This window comes from Protopterus annectens, chromosome 6.part1, assembly GCF_019279795.1.
Source record: "Protopterus annectens isolate FY-2018-M chromosome 6.part1, PAN1.0, whole genome shotgun sequence".
Classification (NCBI taxonomy): domain Eukaryota; kingdom Metazoa; phylum Chordata; order Ceratodontiformes; family Protopteridae; genus Protopterus; species Protopterus annectens.
This window is the reverse complement of record NC_056738.1, coordinates 432,530,577-432,548,793: the sequence shown is the minus strand read 5'-3', so window position 1 is coordinate 432,548,793 and position 18,217 is coordinate 432,530,577. Positions and strand designations below refer to the sequence as shown.

At 39.2% G+C, this 18,217-nt stretch overlaps 1 protein-coding gene across 2 annotated transcripts in view; it reads right to left on the bottom strand.

The window, feature by feature from the left end:
* The window catches only part of PTPRN (protein tyrosine phosphatase receptor type N), a 2,492,130-nt gene extending 2,474,876 nt beyond the window's left edge, over positions 1 to 17,254 (bottom strand). For both annotated transcript variants that reach the window (XM_044075862.1, XM_044075864.1), the window contains exon 1: positions 16,765 to 17,254. In XM_044075862.1, coding sequence (XP_043931797.1) covers positions 16,765 to 16,843 — 79 coding nt within the window. In that variant the 5' untranslated portion in view covers positions 16,844 to 17,254. The remainder of the gene's footprint in view (positions 1 to 16,764) is intronic.
* Positions 17,255 to 18,217: the final 963 nt, after the last annotated feature.

Below are 18,217 nucleotides of genomic sequence, written 5' to 3'. Positions count from 1 at the left end.
CTGCTTCCAACAGATGCCACCCAAGAAAGGAATACCACGATATGTCCCTAGGCTAGCTGAGTCTAGTTCTTCTGGATGGAAAAAGCCTCAGTGGCTACACTGGTCCGACTCCCCCTGTGACTGGGAAGTGAAGCTGAGAAGCCAAGATCATCATACTTTGTTCAACTTGGAATTTCTTCTAGCTCATCCTCACCTGCTCACATATCCTTAGATGGTTGGGTGGGCACTGAAGCATGTCATGAAGATGTGTCTACACCAAGTCATAGGACAACAAAGATTCTTCAGCTATCCCTCTCGCTATATCCTGGTAAGGGATCAGCATGTTCTCAACCCCCAATAAGAATGCCTATCCTCCATGCCTGTGCCATCAAGCTCATGAGCAACTAATCAAACACAGATCACCTGTGCCATAGTTAGGGCTTCATCATTCTATGCCACCAGCACAAGAATAGGTGTTCAGCTACTGCTGGCAAGAAACCACTTGAAGGTAATGGGCTGGAAGGAAAATGGGTGAGATCCTGGGAAGACAGTGATTATAACTCTTGCCTGTAGCTATACAGAGTAAAGCTAATATGGATGCAGCAGGTGCTGGCCTTACCCAAGGCAGCAGCAGCATACATTTACCACGCATTCTTAAAGCCAATATCCCCTTGCATATTATTTAGTGTCAGTAGTGTAGACTGATGGCCTGTAAAACCACATATTAATTGCTGACAGTGATACAGATCATGACACTATAGCCTCTCCATTTATCACAGTGTCCCCAGAATAAAAAGTGTCAAAGGAAATGCTGACCCACGTGTGTGTGTGTGTGTGTGTGTGTGTGTGTGTGTGTGTGTGTGTGTACCCATGTCAGAAGGTGTAACATTTGCTGTTCATGTAACCAAGTTTGTATACAGACTCCCACACCTGAGCAACTCTTCCAGTTGTTACACATTTATCTAGTTATCCTGCATCTACTTTGTGTTTTACTGTGCAATAACCCACATGGTAAGGGTCCTTTAGGATTAGTACAGCCTTCAATTATCAGATGAGTAAGTTAGTAAATGCATATTATGGACTCATATTCACTATTACAGTGTGTGTGTGTGTGTGTGTGTGTGTGTGTGTGTGTGTGTGTGTGTGTGTGTGTGCGCATATTTATATATCTCCATCCTCAACCTCTTTTTCCCATTTTACACATGGGGTCGGGGTGTCACTTTAACAGTGACCATCATCTCGAGCCAAGGTTTACTCTGGCTGGTGGCTAGCCCTACCACGGTAGTTCATCCGTTATCACTCACTCACTCACACACACAATCACACCTATGGCCAATTTAGAGTGTCCAATCCACCTACTGCATGTCTTTGGAATGTGGGAAGAAACCGGAGCACCTGAAGGAAACCCACATGACCACAGGGAGGACATCCAGGCTCTGCACAGAAGGCACCCCAGCTGAGAATCGAACCGGAGAACCTCTTGCTGTGAGGTGACAACACTAACTGCTGCACCAACACGGCCACCCAAATATATACACACACACACACACACACACACACACACACACACACACACACATACAATACACACAGACAACAAATGCATGTATATGTGAACATATAAGAATGACATAAAAAAATGTTTGTGCCATTAAACAGAAACTGTAATATACTGCGTTGTCACCATTTGTGCTTTAAAGACCTCAAATGGTAATTTATTTTTCCTCTTTTAAAAAAGTGCAGGAGATGTTGGGTCAGTGAGTTAGCAAAGTTGCTCTCTACTAGTTTCTAGAGTTCTCAGGAATATACTGAGTTTACAACCCAAAGCATTAGAAGCACTGCCTCAATGTGCAGTGAGCTCTGTGGTAACAGCTTAAATGCTAGGAAACAGAAATCCAAATGGAACCCACAGCTAGATGATGTCTTCAGGCATTGTGTTTAAGTCAGACGAAATTCTACTTTTTTCTGCCTCTCTGTCTTCCTGTCATCCAAAACATATACAAAGCCAGATAACTGCAGCATTATTTTAGCTTAAAGTATTGATTAAAGGAGGTCTAATTTTAAAACCGCTACCTTAGGATTTCTACTGCTGTAAGTTTCAACAAATCTTGAATCTTCTTGATCTCCCAGTCAGCTTTATCCACTGTAAGTGCTGCTTCAAGTTCTCCATCGGTTACTTAAAATCATCAACCCCTCTAGTTGTTATGGCAATGTATGGGCTCCAAATGATATGTGATCATATATTTTGAGCTGATTCCTCTTCTGAACAGCAGAAAAATATTGTATTCTGTTGCACTTTTAGATACCCACTGAATTATACAATTTAAGTGTTACTTTATTCAGTTTGATTGTACTTTTTTACTGTTTGGTTAAAAAGTGTTCTGTTGTTTTATACAGTGGCCAAGCTTCCACTGCACTGCTAAAGTATTTGTAGTATCTGATTTAGTGCTTTTCTCTGCTTTTTTCTAAATGTATCTGTTGTCTTGTAAGTTTCCCAGCTAGTTTTTGGCTAAGTGTTAGCTCCTAATAACTAGTGGTAGTGGTTCTGTGGCAGATAACTCAACTGCAACTATATTCTAGATATAGACATTTTTGGCTGAATGTTCTTTCATTTTTCTCTGCTGGGATAAACAGCTCAGGGGATCACTCTGCACAGCTCCCCACATCCCTCTTCTAGACAGTCACAGGCTCTTCAGTGTCACATTATCTCCAAACAAACCTAGTCATTCTCAAAATCACTAAGAGACTGTAGCTATATTCTCTTACTGTCTACCAATTAGATTTGAGCCAATTATTTCTTAGATATACAGGAACTTTTTTTTATTTATATTACCTTACACTACAAATATGAGCCATTTTAGATTCTTAAGCTATATTCTCATATTACTACTTATCACTTTTTAAGCTACACACAAAAGCTACCTACTGTTAATAAATTAATGCATGCTTGGACTAAAATGGAAGGTCAGGTGGCTTGTCCTCCCTCAGTTGCCAGTCTCATAGCACTTGGTAAACTACAGTAGCGAAACAATTGCCTGATGCTCAAAGAAAATGAATCATTACTTAGATCACTGCTATCCATATGTGAGAGATGCAAGTGCTTAACCACATTGGAGGCCTTCCTCTTGCAAATAAACACAGCCTGTGAGCAATGCACACCAAACACTGAATCATGCACAGATTCACAGTAAACTATCATATGCTGATGCCATTGAAAAAGTCCCAGGCTAAGTCTCCAAGACCTAGTAAATCTAGGTCTCAGTGTAAATAAAGCACTACAATACCTATCAGCACTATCACAGTAAAGGTTAACCAGGTAATTAACCCCTCCAGAACTAAAGCACTTATGCAACCATCTAAAAAGTATACTAAAGTATACTAGTCACTGGTGTCTCCATTGTTAGGCACAATAACTTATCTTTTATGAGGTTGGACAAAGAGAAGGTGGCACTGAGTTACCTTCAGGAGCCAGAATCTCTGAAATATCAATGGCCCCTAATAGCCTTAGCCATTAGCCAAAAAAACATGATGATATGATACTCACCCATGTGCATGTGAATGACATAGTTCATAGAACCCCCAAGGTATATGTGGACAGACATAACAGAGCTCTCCTTGCATGCTACAAATGGAGGTAAGACCCAGGTTTTGAGCATAATCCTTCTTCTCATCGATGATTGGTTTCAACAACTGTCTGGTGTCATTCTAGGGAGATCCAGTATGCGTCACTATGGGAGTAGTAGGGAGATCCAGTATGTGTCACTATGGGGGTAGTTGCTCATCAGTCAATCTTATTTCACTAGGGATACCTTGCAACTCTCATTCCAGGGCATCTACATAATGGCTAAAGTCTTTGATGGCCCCACATAGTGCCCATTTTAGGAACAGTCCATTTAACAAATCTCTCAACCTAACAAAAACAAACCAAGCACCACACCACATCAAGATGGTTCTGCTTAACTCCAGGAGTCTAAATAACAAATTATCTTGAGACCCTGCTACATTTAGAGTGTATACATGTGTGTAATATTACAGAAATTTGATTAAAAAGTATAGAAAGTATTCCCTCCATTCCACAATTTTACACTTACTCATTTCAGCCCAAAGGTAACTATGGTGGCATATCCATATTTGCTAGGGATGACAACACCTCTAGGTAGATCTCTAGATACCCAGAAACTGAATGGATTGAGATTCAAATCACACTAAACAAGGATCCCCTCTATGCTCCCAGAAAACCATTTAGGTTACTAAATACACTTGATGAACTTAAAATCAACAGGAATTCCATTATCCTAGGAGATTTTAACTACTGACAATTAACTGGGATACCCAAGCCTAAACTGTAGGCTAACACAAAAAATCCTTAATTTCATAAACAAAAACCTGGACAAATTTTCAAGTAATCCACTACAGGACAAAATACTATTGACCAGTTCCTAACAATATGCATTGCTGTCAGCTATCTCCCTGGTAATCCCTTCTCCAGTTAAATCCCATCACAAACTGGCAATATTTTCCTTGAACATTTCTAAACAGTTAAGAGGCAAACACTCCTAAGTGCACAGACTTCAAATGCATAAACTTTATAAAATTCTATGATGAAGTCTCAAAATTTAAGTTTAACGGTACTATCCAAGATACTGACACAGCAAGTAGTTATACAAAGTCTACGAGTAACTAGATAAATGCATCAACCTGTCAGTCCCTAACAGATCCAAACAAAATGGGAAGTATACAAGTAAACCAACCTGATTGCCCACATGTATAAATAACTAACTGCATAGCAAAACAAAAAATTCTCAAATCAAGGCTAACATTAAAAAGCTACTGAATGAACTCAAAAAATACCATTGGGCATACAAAGGCATCCCATGAATCTAGGCTAGCTTTAGTAGCTAAAGACAATTATGAAACCCTCTTTAACTAAGTTAGGAAACCAAGGAACAACATCCAGCATAACTCAGAAATTCCAAAATGGCACCACCTACTTGGATCCAGTACAGCTAGCAAACATACTAGCAAACAAATTCAATGCAAATGACACACCCCACCACAAAACCATACAAAGTCCACATATCCCACAGAATCTCAATCCCCCCTCCCATCACAACTAAAGTACATTTGCTAAAGGTACTCTCCAAAATGAAAAATACATCACCCATGGAGCCTGATAATATAACCACTTGCCTGATAAACAATACAAAGCATGCCTTGGTGGACCCACACCTACCGCCTTCATGCTCAAGTATAATTAATTGTGTGGAAAGCTCCACATTTCACACTGAAGAGAAGCAGTGTTCTGCTGTTCTGCTTCCAACAGTGATGGCTCCACTTTCCATTCTCTGATTGGCTCCCAAATCATAATGATAGCCACTGGCAAAAGGAAAAAGAGGGCCAATCAGAGAAGGACTTTCAGAAATTAAACAGTCAATCAGAATGTCCAGTAGAAGTTTGAGGCTTCTGGTCAACCTATTATGATATCCTGAAGCTGTTGTGACTAATCTTGTTTAGAAAAGGACAGCAAAATAATAAATAAATTAATAAATAAACAGGGCCAAAGCACATAACTGCAATACCAGCAGTTACAAGGACGTGTGTATGAGAGAGATAGAGGCAGAGAGAGACAGAGCGTGTGTGTGTGTGTGTGTGTGTGTGTGTGTGTGTGTGTAAGTGACGGACAACCTCTTAACTCACGAATCAGAGTTGAAGGAAAAAATATCTAGAGCAAAAGCTCCCAAATCAGAGAAAGATTTTAAATTTTGTTATATACTTTGAAATTTGAAAGAATAACAAAGCATGCATTATTATAAATTCTGAAAATCAAACTGTATGAGATTATTTAGGGAATACAGTCCTCAATATGTGAAGAATGTCTGAAGAACTGACAGCAACATGAGAAAAAATTAGGGACGTTCAACAAAGTCAAGGACACTTGAGAGCATTGTATATCTATGTGTGGAGAGGTTAATAGATTCATAGGTTCATAGATTAGTACTAAGCTAACTGCCCTTGCGAGCCATTTTAAGCTTAGCCAATTATCCCGTGTGAGACTCAAACCCTGCACCTTGTGTTTGCAAGGCAAACAACTTAGCCATTAGGCCACCCTCCCAACCTGATGTCATGCTTTGGACTGTATGTGTCTGACAGAAGTGATTTCACTGTTGGTATAATGTATGTACTTCTTCCTTCAGTGAATTAGAATAAAACATCTAAGGAGTAAGCTAGGTCAATAAAGTGGCTCTATTGGCAGGGTATGTTTCTATGAGTGGGTGTGTGGATGGGTGCCTGTGTGTCTGTGCCTCTGTTTCTTTGTGTGCGACTGTGTGCCCAACAATTATAGACACTTAATTGACCGAGTACTCCTTAGATGATTTACTTTGATTCAGTGAATGAAAAAATACATAAATCACTCCAACAGTAAAGTCAGTAGTGTGCATGTGTGCGACTTTCTCTATATCTGTGAGCCATTGTATTTCTGCTTCTACATCTTTGTGTATATGTATATATATATATATCTCTGTGTCAGCACGACGAGTGTGGAAAAAAAAAAACAGGGCCAAAGCCTTCTCGTTTTCCTCCTTATTCTATACTAACTCCTTCTATTCTATATTCCTCATCCTCTTCTCTCCCTACTTCTTACATTTGCCTCCTCTCTTCCCCAAATACTTAAATTTTGTTTTTTCCCCTCTCTCTCTACAGTACTCCACCCCTGAAGGTCCGGCTCTATCTCCTGAATTTTACAGACCACCTCCTGCAAAAGCTCAGCTACCTCAACTAGACTTATTCTGCTTACTAACCTGGGCTCTCCTTTGAAAAGGAACAATCAGAGTGGAATCCCTAAAGAATCTTTCAGTGAATGTATGTAGCCTTATACCTATATATGCCTTCTTATTAGTTAGCCGGTCCCTCTGCAAGCGTGACACAGCAGCCTACAGCAGACTGAAAAACTATCCCCTCTCAGTAATACCTACTGATCTCCAGCCCCCTATCCCTCTTCTGTACCCCTCTGAAAACTTACCTTTCAGACCCTTTTGTTTTTCTCTCTACCTAAGCCTTTGTCCATTTGCTCTACTCTTTACTCCCTATCTTTTTCTGCCTGCCTTTTTCTCCTTCTCCACTAACTGGCAGCACTATTCCACGCTTGCCTGCTCCTACTCCATTCTAATCTTCACTGTCATTTCTTCTCTAAACCCTCGAAAGCCAAACCTCCACTTATCTCACTCCACTTTCCCCACATTTATATTTTCTCTTTCCCCAAGTTGCTCAAACCCCCACTTACCTCCACCCAGTCTTTCTGTACTTCTACCAACTTACCTCAGCTCCAACCTGCAGTGGCTGATAATTTTTCAGCTGGACTCTTCTGCCCTGTTGCTCTATCCCGCTCCGTTCGCCCTGCAGGCTCACTCCGCTCCCCTACCCTGCCACCAATTTCCACCCGCCCCCAGTGCTCCTACATTTATTTGCCATCCCATACTCCCTCCCACTTACATCACCCAATCCCCTCACAAGATCACTCCACCCACTTTCCCCACAACTACCTCCCCCACCACCAACCTTATCCTTTAAACTATCCTCCTTCCCGCCCACCTGCCTTACCTAACTTCATCTAACCTACAAATTTCTATTTCACCTCCAGTCAAACTCTCATTCTATGATGCCTTCCATTCCTACTACTATCCCTTCTCCTGCTCTACTCCTACTCCTCATCCTTCTTCCTCTATACCATTCCACCTCTTATACCAACTTTCACCTAAACCCTGCATATCTACCACCACCACCACCACACCCTACAAATCATTACCACAATATATCTGTCTCTTTAACTCCATTCCACTCCTCCTTTCTATTAAAATTAAAACTCTTCCTCATCCCTAATAAATACTACAAACCTAAACCCTCCCCCTTCCATCCTTTCCCTAACAATCTAAAACCCAACAAACTTACTCACCTTCTCTCTTTCCTCAGCCTAGCAGGCGATATTCATCCTAACCCAGGACCTGTCATGCCTCAAACAAATAAGCATAACGTCAACAACAAACCAAATTGTAAAGACCTCAAATTTCTCACCATCAACGCCCAAAGCTTAAACAATAAAATCAGCCTCTTTCATGCTTGGCTAAACCATAATTCACCTGATATTGTAGCTATCTCTGAAACTTGGTTAAAACCACACATAACCGACACTGAATTCCTTCCCCCCGGTTTTCAATCACTCCGATCTAACCGCACAAACAAAAGAGGTGGTGGTGTAGCTCTAATCTACGCTCATCACTTATCCATCACTCCCTTCCCAAATCCTATCCCTTCCATTCATAATGCTGAACTAGTAATCGGCATTTTAAAACTAAATGACCACAAAAATATCTGCATCATCTCCCTTTACATTCCGCCTGGCAACAACACCAATACCCTGGAAGACATCCTCTCCTAGTCCTCCTCAAATATTAAACATAAAACTTACATTATGGGAGACGTAAATATTAACTGGCAAAAAATCAGTGACCAAAATCCCACCTTATCTATCAATCTTTTCAATTTCACACAACTTATTAACTCTACTACTAGGCCCAACAAAACCAAGCTCACAGGCTCCATCCTAGACTGGATCCTAGTGTCTCATCCAAACAAAACCACAACATTGGGTGTCATTCCAGACCCTCTAGGAGACCACCTCCCTGCCTTCACCCATAGAACAACACCCTCTTCCTCCTTCTCCCATAAACTCTTACACACTCGCAACTTAACCAACTTTAACCCCTCCACCTTCTCTGATTCCCTCAAAATCACTAACTGGAACCCACTGAAAACCCTACCCCTAGATGAAGCCATTCATTTCTTCAACTCTAAATTCCTTAATGTCCTAAACTCCTTAGCTCCAATCCGTACTAAAAGAGTCAAAGCCAAGACTGCCCCTTGGCTTACTAAAGAAACCAAGAAAATTATGTGACAAAGAGATAAATCCTGGAAAAACTATCTCCATCATAAACAACCTGAACACTTACTTAAATACAAACAGTTACGAAACCTAGCCAAAAAACATGTCATAAGAGATAAAAAGTCTCACTACAACCATTTACAAATAAATCATGCAAAAAACCCCAAACAATTCTGGAACTCTATTAACTCTCTTCTAAAGCCTCGTACAACAAAGAACCCTTGCCCTGATACCAGCAAATCTGACCAAGAAATTGCCAATCTACTTAACTCCTTCTTTACCTCTTCTATTGCTGAACTAACCAAAACCTTCCCCAACAAAATCCCGCCGCCCCCCCTTCCCAAGTCTTCACATCCTCTCCTCCCTCTTCCCCTATCTTTGAACTCAAACCTGTAACCACCCACTTTATAAAAAAACTTCTCTCAAAACTCAAACCTTGCACCAATGCACCTGACAACATCCCCTCCTCCTTTTTAAAAATTGCCTCCGACACTACTGCTCTCCCTATTAGCATACTGATAAATAGATCTCTTCTTGAGTCTTATGTACCCAAACTATGGCACTCTGCTTTTATTCACCCACTCCACAAAGGTGGCAAGAATTGTAATTTCTCCAACTTCCGCCCCATAGCCATCCTCTCTCCTATCTCAAAAATTCTTGAAAAATGCATTCACCTGCAGCTCATGCTATTCCTAACCGAACACCAGCTACTCTCTCCCACCCAACACGGTTTCCATCCTGGACATAACACTAACACAGCCCTTCTCTCCTTCTTACACTCTGTCAACTCAGCTCGAGACTCTGGTAACTTAGTTTCATCTGTTCTCTTAGATCTATCTAAAGCTTTTGATACCATCTCCCACTTCCATCTACTAAACCATCTATCTAACCTTAACATCTCCCCAGAAACTCTATCCTGGCTTTCTAGCTATCTTTCGGACAGGTCCCAAGCAGTGAAATGGGGCCAAGCCTCCTCCACCTTCCTTCCTACACCCACAGGAGTTCCCCAAGGCTCTATACTTGGCCCTCTCCTATTTAACATCTTTGTAAATGATTTCCACAAAGCTATTCCCAATACCAATATTGTCCAATACGCAGATGACTCTACTTTGATCTGCTCTGCTTCCAGCTTTAGAGAACTCCAATCTCTAACTCAAACCGCTTTCACAACCACGGAAAAATGGATGCACGAAAATCACCTCTCACTTAACGCTAACAAAACTAAGATTCTTCTTTTCACCCACTCAAAATCCAACACCACAGAAAAAAATTCATTTCAAATTTCTTGCCTTAACAACTCCAACATTAACACCATTCCCTCCGCTAAACTCCTAGGTGTCACAATCGACGAACACTTAAAATTCAATACCCATATCCAACTTAACATAAAAAAAACCATATAAAATTAGGCCTGCTATACAGAAATAATCAATTCCTCTCCCCCTCTACTCGACATACCTTAACCACTACATATCTCCTCCCATCTCTTCTATATGGTGCCCCTCTGCTTACAAATCTGTCTTCTACCCTAACCTCCAAACTGGAAGCATGCTACAATAAAATTTCAAAATTTGCCTCCAAGGCAAACTCCCTCTCTCATCACTGCACATCACTACAAACTTTAAAGTGGCTTAACTCCCAAATCAACTAGACTACCGCCAAATTGTCTCAGCCCACAAGTTAATCTTTCAACCCACCCTCTGCCCCGCACTATCCAATAGTCTTCAACCATACCCCCAGACCCCTTAGATCTTCTAACCAAAACCTTATTTCCATCCACAAACCCAAATGCCCAGCAGGTCAACTTTTACTCTCCTTTTCCCTTGCTAAAAAATGGAATGCCCTTCCCTCTGCCCTGAGGACCTGTGACAACCTACACTCCTTCAAAACTCAACTCCTCTCCTACCTGCATACTCATCGAAAATGTAACTGCACACTTCACTCTACACCCCCCAAACTCCCCTCTTCCTTCTCTCCTGGCTAACCTTCATTACCTTCATATTTCTCTTTTGGTCACACTCTGCCAAGGTAACTAACAACTACTGTTACTGCCAAGGTAACTAACAACAACTGCTAACCCTATACAATTTTCCTATCATCCTCCTAGACTCTTTCCTTAACTTCAAATGTTACTGAATTACTGATTTGAAGGAATTTGCGGGAGGTAGTCTACCAACTTGAATGCTTACCTCCTACAATTTAAATAATTCAACCTTTTGTATGTAAATCATTTTTTCTCTCTTTGAACTCTATTTGTACTTCTAAAAATGTGATCTAAAGATGTAGGTTGACACAATGTTCTTTTGTATGCAAATCATTTTTAGCTTTGAATTTTATTTGTATGTCTAGTTATTATGTCTGGTAACATTGTACTGTGGAGCTTTTCTCCCTGGGCCTCCACTGAAAATGGGCTCTTTGGCCAAGTGGACCTCCCCGGTCACCAAACTGGAATGAATAAATGAATAAATAAATACTTATATAAGGTATATTTTGGCTGAAAGACCATTGAAATTGCCTAGGTACACTTTTCAAGCAGTGTGAAAATACAGTGTTCCACATTTTGACTGGTGTCATACATTGTTATAGTCTTTGTTCCTAACTGGCATCTTAGCAGGTTGACACCTATGCCTACAACTGTTCAACCTGACCTTAGCCACTAGTTTTCTCCCTGAAGTGTAGCATATAGTTGTTGTGATGCTACTTCACAAAGGTGGACCCAACAGTAACTGCAGAAACTACAGACCCATTAGCCTGATTGGTCTCATATGCAAGTCATGATGTATCATAACTGACCTAATTAACTATAATATCAGCAATCTTATAAAGCTTGACCCTCAGCAGTTTGGCTTTGTGAAGGGTAGGTCTTCTCTAATAAATCTGGTCAACTTTTTAAGACAGGAACACAAGCTGTGGAGAGCAGACATACTATTATTACAGAATACCTCAACTTGGCTATGGCTTTTGACACCATATCACACAATAACATAATAAGCAAACTGAATGAGCTCCAAACTGACCCCTACATAGTTTGCTGGGTAGCAAATGGTTTGAGGGTTATAACCCATGTAATGATAGTAGCAGGTGTGTCTTCAGTAAACATGAAGGTGACCAGCAATGTTCCTCGGGGTTCTAATTTGAGACCACTACTTCCTGGCATCAACTTTGCATCTTCAAATTACAAATGAGGATCTCTGGCTAACCAAGTCTGTGGACAAATGCAACCTTATTGTCATTGCTGAGCTCCCGCTCTGATATGCAGAAGCTCCAACTGTAACTCACACATTAACAACCATTGCTCAAAAATGGGTTAAAACAAAATGTTAAAAAATGCAACATCACTGCATTTCATAAACAATCCCTTTATCCATCTTACTGTACAGACAATACCCATTTCAAAATAAAAGTGTGATGAAGACTTTTAAACATGCGTAGATAATTCCCTTGCCTTTGACCAGCGTGTTGCAACAGTGGCTAAGAAATCATTTTACCTGGCACAGCCAATTGAAAAAATTATTTCGTCTAGATCCAAGAATGTTCTTACCTTTTTATATTCTGCACTGAGCAGATATTATCAAATACAGTACCCCCTTTGGGATGTATCTTACTAGGCATATCAAGCAACTAGAAAGACGCCTGAGGTTTGTAACTAAAAAGATCACAGGCTTAAAAGATAAGAGCTACCAGGACAGGCTGGAAGCACTGTCCATTACTCGGGGTGATCTGTGCCTTGCCTTTCTACAGACTCCTTAAAGATGATCTGTGCCTTGCTTATCAGGTCATTATGGATCTAGTAGTCCAAAATCTCTTATCTCCACAAATCAAAGAGTCCCCCTAGCACCAGAATCAGGAATCTAAACCTGTTTCAGCAAATAAATAAAACACAGTAAAGAGACAAATTTGTAATGCATCACCTACCCCTTTTCTGGAAAAGAATAGACTTCCCGTCCAAATTAACAATGTGACATACTTTCTTCCTTCAAAAAGGAGTTTGACAACTGGGTCAGTATTCACAAATTCACCCCTGATATGACTAACATTTTGTTACCTTGAAAACAGAGGAAAACGTCTAAGTGGGGTTACAAGGCATAAACGGCTACAAAGCCCCAGATGCCATGTATTTTATAAGATTCTATGAAGCTGCATCTGCATGCCTTTTATTAGTGAAAAGCACCTTTCTGCTTTGTAAAAGATAATGCCTACCTATTGTTTTCTGCCTCTCCTTGAATTCTGTACAAGATTCAAGCTGAATTAAGATAAAATCTGATGTGACAAACTCTAGCCTCAGCTTTGCATCCAACAGAATTGAATAGGAGAATCCAGCTCCCACACCCGAAACTTCGCTACCACAAGCTGGACAGCTAAAATAATTTCTCTTTGTTATGTTTGTTTAAAAAAATGTCTTCTAGACCAGCAACATGGCCTACAGTTAAAGTTTAATCTTGTCATCCTGATACTCTACATCTTCATCATATCGGATGAGGTTTTCTGACCATTATTTTCACTTACTATGATACTGCATGACAGATAATGCCATAGGTTTAAGATTCAGTTCCAGTTCTGAAGTGCTAGTCATATATGGGTGTGTCCCTATGTATACATATGCTTGTGTTTGCATGCATATGTACTGCTAAATGATTGTGTCATAACATACCATATCTAATTTCTTACAGTGATAAGAAAACAAAAATGAATGACTTTTACAGCAATGGAAAATAGCCCGAAGAATACTACTAATACTATAAATCATTAAAATAACCCAAGGAATATTACTGACACTAAACAATCACTGTATTTTTAGCTCTAGAATCACAAGTGTAATGGTACTTAATTCATAAAGTGGCACAGATAGTACATAATGTACATTAATATGTAAACATTTTGCAGTAACAGTTATATATCTGCAAATTTAAGCAAGACTGCATATTCACTAATGCTTAGAAGCATTCTGATTAAACATTCCAGCCCACGAGAGCAGAATAAGAAAGCAGAATAAACAGTTAATGATATGAAATGCTTATACAGAAAAAATACCACACCATACAGAATGGCAGTGCTGCAAAACAGTATGGACATTCTGCTCCTCCCAGCTTCACAATGGGTAGATTTATTAAAACTTTGCATCTAGGAAGGCTTTCTGAAGCAAGTCACCTATGTTGGAAGTCCCAACATTGTATACTTACTATTTACCGATTTGTTGATTGAGAAAGTCCAACTGAGTGGAAAATCCCTTTTCAGTGGAGGTCTGGGAGAAAAACTTAACCATATGCTACAAAAAAATTATTATGCAATATAGTCCAAGTAAGGATGAAATTATTGATACAGCGCAGTAACAGGCTATGTATAATTCTGAGATGATAAATATGTAGTATATTTCTAGCTAGGTGTTACAAAAAGCCAGTGAATTTGTATTCTTGGAATTACAGCTGTTTGAAATGTGTTAAGTGAAACATTCTTCTTCAAAGGCAGTTTAAGACAGATCAGTATAAAGAAATGTTCATAAATTAGTAAAAACTCTTACTAGAGTTAACTGAAAGAATTTATAGCATACATCTGCAGTGCAATTTTATTATGTGTCTTACTCTTGCACTCTAAATTTAATATCTTTCACTCTAAATTTAATATGCAGCACAGAGTGGAAAATATTTTAAACATACACACACCTGTTTGCACATATCTATGTTTGTGTGCATGTGCATGTATTTATACACATACACACTTATATATATATATATATATACACACACACACAGACATACACACACACACACACAAGCATATTTATACATATACACACAAGCATATTTATACATATACACACACACACACATATATATATATATATATATATATATATATATATATATATATATATATATATATATATATATATATATATATTATATATATATATACACACACACACCTATAGATGTATCTGACAGAAGGCCACACCGTAGTACAGTCCCTCTCTGCTGGGTCACATAAGGCTGGACAAGTATCTCATGTAATTGTGATGAACCATTAATTCCCAGGCAAAAAGACTTCACATGACTCAGTATATCAAGCAACAACTTGTCTAGCAGATCTCCACAGGCATCATCTAACTGGGTCACAGCATCCCCATCTGTCCTTAGTTTTCGTCTGCTCATTTAATAACTACAGATACACCTGCTGAAAAAGTGAACACTGTTAAAGGGGAAGAAAGTGCAGGGAGCTGAAACAATAGAAATGAAAGAAAACAGAAGGAAGGAGAGAGGTAATGAAGAAATCTGAAAGCATGAGAAGAAATGAAAATGATAAAAGTATATCATGAATGAGATCAGTTTGTGTCAGTAACCTAATAACTAGATACAGCCAGTCACAGCAAAGAATGCTACAGATAACTCATTTATAACGTACAGCAGTTGTGGTGAGACATGTTAATCAGTATATGAGCCTTGAAGTTTTTGTGGAAAAATAAAGCTCAGTATTTCTTCCTACATATTATTAAAATTACACCACAGAGCTGAAGACATTTCTTTGATATGCTACAACAACCATTATGAGGGGTTAACATCAGTGGCTCATATTTAAAAAATGTTAACCAAGGTAGAGTGCTGATCTACATTGACCCATTTCGTGTGCAACCCAGCTTGTTAAGTAACTTGCTCGGGGACACAGGATTAGCAAATGGAGCCTACAGGAATCAAACACAGAGCTACTGCACAATATAGATGCATCATTCATAATATTGAACCTCTGCAGCAAACTGCCAGATAAATAATTCTGTATTAAAACACTAAACATTTTCATAAAACCATTAACAAGAAAATGATAATAGTTCAAATGTTTGCATCTGAAATGCACTTGACTTTGTCACAAAGTTATTTCACTCACTACATAGTTTTACTAATAAAGTACTGTTCTTAAATAATGCTTTTATTCACAAAAAACTTACTATGTAGCTGACTGTGCTATTTTTGTGTGTCATTCGGACACTTGGCAATTAAGCTCTTGTTTAAAGACATGTCCTTAAACTGTGATATATGGGTTTGATGCCTTTAAAATTGGTCAATTTGTGGTCTTAAAGAAAGAAACAATTGAAAATATGGAAATAAATGCCAGCCTATTTTTAATTATCCCTTGTTTACCTTTATACTGTTCACATATTATATACTGCCATCCCATTACTGGGTCTGGTGCACAACTCATTCTGTAAACTGATGCATGAGCCAACCTATGACTGCAGTTGCTGCCGGTCTCCCTTACTGCTGCAGTCCATTTGCACTAACAAATATAAGCAGTTAGGATGTGAAGTATGGTGCCTAGATGTAAACAACATGTGCAATGTTAAAATAAATGAACCACAACCTTCAAAAAAGGTGTGGTGTGACAACAGTGCTAACGTACATGATTTTCTGCTACACGTCTTCCTAATACATTGCCCCCACCCCTCCAAAAATGTTACGGGTTTTGAAACCACAGAATCGGTGTCAAGCTCACCTTTAAATACCCAGCTGCCGATCCACAACCCTCCCCCATTTCACATCGTCACATCTAAACATCCTTTCATTCAGCTGCACTAAGTCCATTATAAACTCAGATACCCTCATCCCCAGTACATATGAAATTTAATTAACAATAGTGTAAAAAAAAATAAACGCGTCCTCTCAGTACCAAAACCCAAGTAGTAATCTATCGACCCTTAATCATCAGCTCACTTCAACTTCTCGGGGTCCTCCTCCCCTTTTGACGGACATTTATAACATCCAGCAGCACCTGTATCTCAGAACTGCACAAAAAAAAAAAAAAAAAAAAAAAAACAGCCAGCATGATGCAGACAAATTCAGTGGTATATACACCCTTACCGTATCTATTGGCAGCATTCCCCAGCTGCAGAGAGACAAGAAAAAGGCAGAGCACAGCCCGGAACGTCGTCGGCTTCATTTTTTTTTTCAAAAAATATGAAATTTTTGTTTCTCACTTCACTTTTACTTTACAAACAGCGCCGTTAAAGCTTCTTCACTCCATTATAATGAAACGCGCTTAAAATAATGCTAAGTGGTTATGATTATTTTACCCTGATGTCAGGGCAATCTAATGGATTAAAATTTCCACAGAACTATTAGGAACAATAAAAAAGTGCAAGACTGAAAATAACCAAAAGGTGAAGGGGGAAAAATCAGGTAAGAGAGTTTTTAGTCCGTATTTTCTCTACATGTCTCCCGCTCTCTTAGAATTGCTCTGAGTACCAGAGCTGTGAGGGGAGAGAGAGAGAGGATGGAGAGAAATGGAACCCCGTACTGACGTCAAAGCAGTCGCGAGCAGCCCCTTCCCATTTTTCAAGCCGACAGTAAAAGTAGAACCAATATCCCCTGAGACGTTCTCATTTCATGTATAGTTTGCTGAGATCACTTATCTTGACAGTATTTAAGGTTTTGGAGCCTGCTATAATTTATCCAAATCAGGAAGAAGCGCGTTGTGGTGATCATAAAAAAAAAAAAAAAAAACAATACATATTCAGCTATTCGCAATATCGCAAGACAGGCGCACCTTGAGTTCATCATGTTGTTGGCGTTAATTCATAACCCTCAACCTCTTAACTCAAAAAAATAAATAAATAAATGGACAAGCTTAAAATAAGGGGAGGGGGAGCAAAGGCCCAAAAATAGGGACAGATTTTAAAATTGCTCTTATAAACTTAGAAATCTGCTAGAATAACAGGATTTCTGTTAGCATGCATTTTTCTGAAGGATATGAAGTCTGAAACTCAAAATATATGTTATTATTTGGTCATTTATAGTGACTTCAGGTGTCCCTGATTTCCCAGAAAACCAAAGATTTGATGAGAATACACTAAATATCTGAGGCAAAATCTGGACATTCTGTGAAAATCTGTACAGTTGAGAGGTATGAATGAGATTACTTTGTGTCATATATAAGAATATGAAATTAGCATCTAAAATGTAGAGGGGTAAGGTATTCTTAAAATGCACCTGACACACAACAGGTTTGCTTACATTCATACCCAGTTTTAAGCACAAGTCTGAATCCATCAGTCCTACACTTATTAGCAAGACAAATGGGCACCTCAAACGTTTTTGTCCTTTTTAGCAGAGACCAGGATTACATGAAACTAGTTTATTAGCCCAAGGATCCATTTTTTTACTGCAGCCATTGCCTTTTAGCTACCATTTCCTTGCAACTCTCTTTCACACGTAACCAAAGCAATGCTGCTGAAGTTGCAATGTTTTAAAAATCTAGTTTTACTAAACATTTAACAGTTTGTGTGTGTGTGTGTGTGTGTGTGTGTGTGTGTGT